At 55.0% G+C, this 7,842-nt stretch overlaps 1 protein-coding gene across 2 annotated transcripts; it reads right to left on the reverse strand.

Moving 5' to 3' along the window:
* Positions 1-4,072: 4,072 nt before the first annotated feature.
* OLIG2 (oligodendrocyte transcription factor 2) lies at positions 4,073-7,361 on the reverse strand. Of its 2 annotated transcripts, none has more exons than XM_084801059.1 (2): positions 7,187-7,361; positions 4,073-6,405 (listed from the first exon to the last, which is right to left on the reverse strand). In XM_084801059.1, exon 2 carries the CDS (start codon positions 6,348-6,350, stop codon positions 5,382-5,384), a length of 969 nt encoding a protein of 322 aa, XP_084657185.1. In that variant the 5' UTR covers positions 6,351-6,405; positions 7,187-7,361; the 3' UTR covers positions 4,073-5,381. The 2 variants fall into 2 exon arrangements, with proteins under 2 accessions (XP_084657185.1, XP_084657186.1); XM_084801060.1 differs by lacking the exon at positions 7,187-7,361 and adding an exon at positions 6,930-7,064.
* Between the last annotated feature and the right edge of the window lie 481 nt (positions 7,362-7,842).

The raw sequence follows: 7,842 nt of genomic DNA on the forward strand, positions 1-7,842 counted from the left end.
CCCGCAGCTGTCCTGGCAGTAACGACAGTCCCTAATGAGCGGCTCCCAGCCTCACCTGCTCCGGCCCTTCCTCCATCCTTGCAGCGCGCCCATCGGAGCCCGCTAATTGCTAAAGTCTGTCGGCACAGCCTGCTACCCAGATGGAGGCGTCAGGGACAGATGGGGTCCAAGCACCTAGGGGGAGCACCCAGGAACTTCCCTAAAGCCAGTTGAGGGTGTGTGTCGGGTGGGGGTGGGGGACGCGACGGGGGGGGGGGGGCCGCGGGCGCAGCATCAGATTCAAGAGTTCCCTAGTTGGAGCTAAGCCAGCCTGGGGACTGCTAGAGCTGGGGGTAGGGGTTGGTCTGGGTTCTGTCAGACAGACTGCTGTAGGACAAGCCTGCTGCCTGGGTTTGTGGACAGTTTTTCTGTGTCAGTCACTTGCCTCGCACAGGCCCATAGCCCAGCCTCCTCAGAGTTACTGTGAGAAATCCATGAGGTGATGCTCAGTGCTGTGCCCATTAGCCTTCAATAAACTTCCACTTCATCCAGCCTTTTCAATCTATAGCCTGAGCTGCCACCTCAGCTCTGAGTCCTAGCTGCACCTTCCCTCATTAACCTGCAGGCAGACAACGCAGCCATATGGCAATAGCTCAGTTCTGAGAGCTGAAGTGGGGGTGGGGGTGGGGGTGGGGGAGGGGGCTGGGGTACCTATCCCTATCTAGTGAGTACCACTGAGCCAAGTCTCCACCCTCACCTCTGCTTAAGACTCTGCCCTATACTGTGACAGGGAAGGCGGTAGTTAGATTTGGGAGGCTGGGTTCTCTGACCAGCTGGCCTTGCTAACTTACTGAGCCTCTCTCTCTCCCCAGTAGTGTGGGTGCATCTGGAAGTAGCAACTGTTTACTCTGTCAACAGCCAGGCCTGAGTCTGGTCCTCATCACTGTCTCCTCTCGGTCTGCAGAGACACTGAGTGGCAGTTGCCCACCCACAAGATGTCTTGTGGCCCTTCATGTAGGGCTGTTGGTGAGGACCTCCTCAGTGTGGGGAGGGGGGTCTAATGTAGGAAGTGAAGGGGAGGGTGTGGGGGCCTGAGATGAGCTTGCTTTCGGGCAGCATCTTATTTAATAGCGGTCAGGCAGACTTCTGAGCTGATTCCGCCTCTGGAGGACATGAGATCATTATCTGGGAGTGGGAGGTGTTCAAACATAGCACCTTGGGGGCTGGAGAGATGGCTCAGGGGTTAAGAGCACCGTTTGCTCTTCCAAAGGTCCCGAGTTCAAGTCCCAGCAACCACATGGTGGCTCACAACCACCTGTAATGAGATCTAGTGTCTTCTTGTGGTGGGAAGGCACACATATGGGCAGAATACTGTATAAATAATAAATAAATCTTAAAAAAAAAAAACATAGCACCTTGGCTGGGCCTAGTGGTGCAGGCTGGTAGTCCTAGCTACTCAGGAAAAGGTGAAGAAAAGTGTCTAAGGCCTGCCTGAGTTGCAGAGGAGTTGAAGGCTAGCTTGGGCAACTTAGTAAGGACCTGTCTCAAAAATAAATTAATAAGTAAGTTAATAAATAGTATAGTGGTAGAGCTGATTGATTATCATTGACAAGGTCCAACCTCAGGTACTCCAAACAAACTACAAACAAGCACACCTTTAGCATTTTACCCCAGGAAGCAAATGGAGAAAGGTCTTGCCTGGGTGGCTGAAAGAGGCTGGGCCTGGTGCTACATCTTCTTCTGATCACACTAAAGTCCTTGGCCTCCCTGGGAGCAACACTTTTAGGCCCCAGCAGCAGCATGTTCCTCCACCAGTTTGATCTGTCAGCTTGCTTTGCCCCTCTGTTCACTGTCACTGGGATGCGGAACTCCTCCATGGCATCAGAGGAACCTTGTAGCACAGGCCAATCTTCCAACACTGAGTCCAGGGAATCAGTCCTTTTTCTAGGACTTGTGCCCTATGGGGAGAGTGGAGAACAGGGAGGAAGGGGGTGCAGAGGCTAGTGGAGGTGGCTCTGCTCCTGTCCCAGGTGGCCTCCAGGCTCTGTCCACTATCTCTCCAGTGGAGCTCTGGACTTAGCTAAAGTCTCTCAGCTCTTGTGTCTGGTGAATCCTCAGGCCCCTTGCCTTAGAGCTGGGGACTCACGAAGGCCACAAAGAGGGGGACAAGGGACATGGCTTGGTACAGGCTGAGGAAAAAATAAAATCTTGTGACAATCTATGTGACAAATTCTCCCTGATTGGACCTTGAAGACTTCCCCTCCCCTCCGATCCCAGCTAAAAGTCAAAGTAGTCACTCACAGTTCTCTGAAACCTCTGGGTAGATCAGCCACCGACCAGAGACTTCCATCCCGACCCTCAGCAGTCTAGGGCCACCCTGCTAGAGGAGCTACCCGCTGCAGTGGGAGGTCTGCTGCACTTCTCCCAAAGCCCAGGGAGCTGGGCGCCCATGGCTTGGCACAGCTGAGGCTGATGGCTCAGGGGAGGACACAGAGCCTGGCTGGACACAATTCCTCCCTCCCTGGTGGAGTGAGGAGGGTCTCAGAGCCCTCTGGGATCCTTAGGGACTGAGATGGCAAAGACAACTTGATTTCTTTCCTTGAAACAGTTGCCTTCTATGCCCAAGGCCTGGGCAGGGGCTTGCAGAGCCTTGCCAGGTGAACAAGCTTCAGACGCTGCAGGTGTTCCCCACCTCATCCCTCCCGGGTCTTAGCTGGGTGCTGGGGATTCCCCACCTCCAGGCATCCCGAGGAGTGTGTCTGCATCTGAGGGCTGGACTCAGCTTAAATACCTGAGGAGTTCAGTTTTAAAAGAGATTTTAGAACAAGCAGGATTAGATGCCACCGCAGCACTCTGCCCTTTCTCAACACTGTCCTCTTTCTCCATGCCCTCCGGAATTATAAACACCTTCTAGCCTTAAGGAGAAAAACAAATGAGCAAAACAAAACAAAACAAAAAAACCACACACACAACAACAACAACAAAACAAATGAAGGCCCTCTGTGATAAGCTAGGTGAGTCCTAAAGCACCTCATCTTGGAGAGCCTGCGGTTCTGGCTGGCAGACAGGAGGTGTCGACTGGAGGAAGGAGAAAAGTGTCTGTCCCAGACCTAGCTGAGGAATCCACGGAAGGGTCCACCCTCACTCAGAAATAGACTGATGAGTGGACTGGGCTCCCAGGGACCAAACCAAAACAACAAACAACAAGCAAGCCAGCAAAGCAAAGAAAGAATAAGAATAAAAATTCTATTTCCAAGTCGAGACACCTTCTGCCAGTGGCCACCAAAGGTGCCATCCGCTGAAGGCATCAGACGGACATTTCGGAGACTATGTTCCTGGGCCAGTGCTCCAAGGGGTGGCTGGAGCCAGATCTGCCTTAAGTTTTCTCAGGGAAATGGAATCTGCCTAGAATCTCTCTTGAGAGTAAAACCCTACATTTAAAAAAACTCCAGCTTGAGGTTCTAAGAACATCGCCCATGGCTGTAAGAAGACAGAAGTCTGCCTCAGAAAAGCCAACAGGGCTGAGGGAATGCACAGGAGAGCAGCCTTAAGACCAGCAAGGGTCCCAGAGCCCACACTTTGCTGGCTGGCAGGCAGATAGCAAGTGTGGAGAAGGGACGGAAGGGTTGCTCACTCCTCATCAAACACCCGGGCGGAGCTTTGCCCAAAACTCCCAGGCTTCTCTCCAAGAGCACAGCGCTCAGCTGAAGCCAGTGACCACCCTGGAGCACAGAGAAAGTTAGACCTGGTGGGAGAGGGGGTTGTCAGAGTCCCTAGAACCTCCACGGAGGCCCAAAGTTCCTCACTTCTCGAGGAAAATCCATTCCTTAACTAGCTCGCTAGAAGGGAAAAGGAGTTTCTGAGTAGGTGTGAGAAATATAAAAGCACAAGGAAGCTGGAATACACACCAGGAGAGTGTGTCCTTTTAAAGAAAACATGTGTTGGGGAGGGACGGAAGTAACAAAATCCCCTATCTTTCTCCAGGCTAAGCGGGGGCGGGTGGGGGGCACAAATCCGTCTCCAGAGGAATCACTGTCCCCAGCGGCTCCATGTCCCTCTCCCCAACTTCCTCACAGGGACCGAAAACAGCCGACTTACTTTAAATTTTATTTAAAATCTCAACACTCCATCGTTTGTTTCGTTTTATGCAACCAAGCAAGTAATAAATATTATTTAGCACTTCTTTTTCTTTACAAAAATAAAACAGGTGATAGATACACTCTGCAGGGGCAGCGCAGGAGGGGGCGGTGGTGTTAGGAGGTAGGCGCTAGCTAGGAGGCCCTCCGTTGTAATGCAGGTCGCGCCGGGGAGCGGAGCGCGAAGGGGTTTGCCGCTTGTGTTAAGGTTGGCAAAGGGAAGGGCGCGACACAGAAAGAAAACAGCCGGCTTATCCATAGGGGCTGGCAGTCACGTGAACAAAGAGCGCACTTCATTGATATTATATTTACACACACACAAGAAAGTATTAAAAACCCAACAGAACCCCCCTTCCCAAATAACTCAAACAATATTCACAGCAACTTTTGGATGTTCTATCAAGCCCTCAGGTATCAAAAACAGCTGTCCCCAGTCGGGTAAGAAACCAAATTTCCTTGCGCTTAGAAGGAGCAAAGGTGGGTAGTTCCTGTTTAAAAGTAAGATCTAAAAAGCATCCCGTCCCAATATTGGTTGTTTGGGATTATTCCTTTCCACAGGTGCTTCTATTGAGCGTCTGTAAAGCTTGCTTGCGTGCTCTAAGAAGGAACACTCAGATTTGTTAGGAAACCACAGATCAACAGGAGAGACTGGAGGGAAGGCCACACTTTTGAGACCACAACGGTTTTTTTCCCCCAGGTATGGAAACGGGATGAGACCCCAAGTGCTTCGGGTACCCACGCCAGCGTCAATTAAGTTCCCCTGGCCCTGTGCCACGGGTGAACCTGCGGGGAAGGCCCAGCAGTCGCAGTCGCTTCTGCAGTGCAGCTCCTGGGAGTCTCCGCCGAAAGGGAACGGGGAAAACGAATCAAGTCCTCAATACTCTGCCTCCAGGCCACGAGGAGTCAATCTGTGCACAGATGGTAGTCAGTCTTCAGACTCTTTTCTTGAGATGCAGGGAGGACGGTCCATTGATGGGTGTACCCGAGGCGCGTTGTGGCGTTTGTGGACGTTTAGTACAGTGGCGTCTCCCAGGCCCATGGAGCGTTCAGGCAGAGTTAATCAGGTTCTAGAGCGAATGCACCCTTCCCTATTGCTCCAAATGTTACCACTACTTCTGTTCCCAGATATTGGACTCCCCGTAATACCCTAGGCCCAGCCCGTGGTCCAGCTCCCCTTCTTGCAACAGAGCTCCGGAGCCCCAGCGCTAGCCTGTGCTAGCTGCTCCGCAGTCCTCGGCTCTCCAGAACGCACCCCAGCTGGTCTGCTCACTTGGCATCGGAGGTGAGGCGCGGCAAGCTGCCGGCGCCCATGGCCGACACATGGTGATGTGGCGGTGGCACCTGGCACATGCTACAGGGGCAAGGCATGCCGCCCCAGTGCTGGAAGCCACCGCTGCCTCCGCTGCCGCCGCCGCCACCTCCTAGAGGTGCTGCTGAGGCTGCCGACGGAGACTTGAGCAGGCCGTGCGGAGGCCGGATGGATCCGACCGAAGACAGCCCAGAGCCCGGCAGTGAGGCGCTGGACACTGCTGCTGCAGCGGCTGCTGCGGCTGCAGCCGCGGCTGCGGGAGGAAGGATGGGGTGATGCACCGCCGGGTGGTGCGCGGCGTGTGCGGCGGCTGCGGGGTGCGCAGTGGCGGTGGGTAGAGGCGCCGAGTGTGCCAGGCCACCACAGGCCGACGGGTGGAAGCCGGCATGGTGACCACCATAGATCTCGCTCACCAGTCGCTTCATCTCCTCCAGCGAGTTGGTGAGCATCAGGATGTAGTTTCGCGCCAGCAGCAGCGTGGCGATCTTGGAGAGCTTGCGCACCGACGGGCCGTGTGCATACGGCATGACCTCCCGCAGGCCGTCCATGGCGATGTTGAGATCATGCATTCGCTTGCGTTCGCGGCTGTTGATCTTCAGGCGCAGCTGCTGCAGCTCGGGTTCAGTCATTTGTTTCTTGTCTTTCTTGGTGGACGACGTAGCCGCCGAGGACGTGGACGAGGAGGTGCTGGAGGAAGACTTGAAGCCACCGCCTCCCAGTTTGTCCCCGGGATGCGCGCCCGCCGCGCCCATGGCCCCTCGAAGCTCTGCGCTCAGCTCTGGAGGGCAGTCGCTTGGCGTAGACGAGGACACAGTCCCTCCTGTGAAGCCGCTGCTGCTGCCACCCTTGCTCCGGGCGGGCAGAAAAAGATCATCGGGTTCTGGCGAGGATGGGCGACTAGACACCAGGCTGGCGTCCGAGTCCATGGCCCCAGCGATAATCTCACCTTTTGAAGGGTCCTTCCTTTTTCAACCTTTGGAGCTTGAGGAAAGGAAGAAAACCAAGCAGGCAGACACACACACACACACACACACACACACACACACACACACACACACACGAGAGAGAGAGAGAGAGAGAGAGAGAGAGAGAGAGAGAGAGAGAGAGAGAGAGAGAGAGAGAGAGAGAGAGAGAGAAGTGAGCCAGAATTGCTGCTTCCGCCTGCACTGCCGCTCAGGGTACCCGCAAAGGGGCAGAGGCACCAGTGTTTCTGGCTTTCTAGCAACCGGGGACACGCGAGTGCGCCTCACAAATCTCTCCCCGCTCCAGTAATTTCCTTCCCACTCTCACCCACGGGTTACGTTATTTCAGGGAGCCCTGGGTGGTCCTCAGTGAGGGACAATCTAGAGGTTTTGTTTTTTTCAGTCCGGCCTGGAATAAATGAAGACTTTTCTTTGGGGCCAGAGACCTAAAATAGAGAAGTATTTCTATCTCGTGCTCAAATGCATCCAACTCAGCTCCATCGACACAACGGAGCAAACACAGGCACGCGTGCACACACGCACCTAGAGCCCGCACGGGGGGCCCACATTCCACGTACTGCTGCTGTGGCGGGCGGCTAGCCCGTGGACCTGGGCTCCCTCAACGGGAGATACTGCCGGCCGGGATGCTGCAGTGAGTGTCAGCACCAAGGCAGCCATTAGATATAGCGGACCGCCAGGGCGGGATCCCAGCCAGCCGGCTAGTACGTAAGTCCAAGCCAAGTTGGGGGAGTCAGTCTTCCGGATCTAGGCTTGGCTAGTTGAGGGGCGGGGACACTTACTGCGGACTCAATTTGAGATGCTCGCTGTGGAGGAGAACCTGGCCCCGGGTGTTGGTGTTGGCTCGGTCTGTAATTAGTATCCACACCTTTCGGGGTTCCGCTGCTTTTTATAACTGGGTGGAGGCAGCGGCGACGGCAGTGGCGGTGGTCCGGGCGGGGGCGGGAACAATGTGCTTTTCCTGGAGGGGCCGCGGCACCAATGAGCTGGGCTGGCCCGAGGGGCTGCGAAGCTGATGTCATCCGGCTAATTCCGCTCAATGAAACCAGCCCGGCCTGGCACACGCCTCCTCTTAGCGCACAGCCAATGGGTGCCTGCGGTCGAGAGATTCATGAGGAGGGACCTGGGCAGGGAGAAGGAAAAGGCAAGCAGGATGAGGAGGGTAGGCTGATGGGGCTGGGAGAGAGGGCTGGAGACACACACACACACACACACACACACACACAGAGAGAGAGAGAGAGAGAGAGAGAGAGAGAGAGAGAGAGAGAGAGAGAGAGAGAGAGAGAGAGAGAGAGAGAGAGAGAGAGGTAGAGATAGGTAGGCACCCCCAGCGAGGGAGGGAGGGACACCCGCAGCTTTCTATAAAAACATGGTCACCTTAACGCCAGGCCGGGGGCAAGGGGTAGAAGGGGGACTCCGCAAACTCGTCAAATGGCCA

This window comes from Acomys minous (genome assembly GCF_964271855.1).
Source record: "Acomys minous genome assembly, chromosome: 11".
Taxonomy (NCBI): Eukaryota; Metazoa; Chordata; class Mammalia; order Rodentia; family Muridae; genus Acomys; species Acomys minous.

Excerpts from the sequence above, each read along its gene's own strand:
- OLIG2 (XM_084801059.1), bottom strand. The coding sequence starts at position 6,350 with ATGGACTCGGACGCCAGCCTGGTGTCTAGTCGCCCATCCTCGCCAGAA.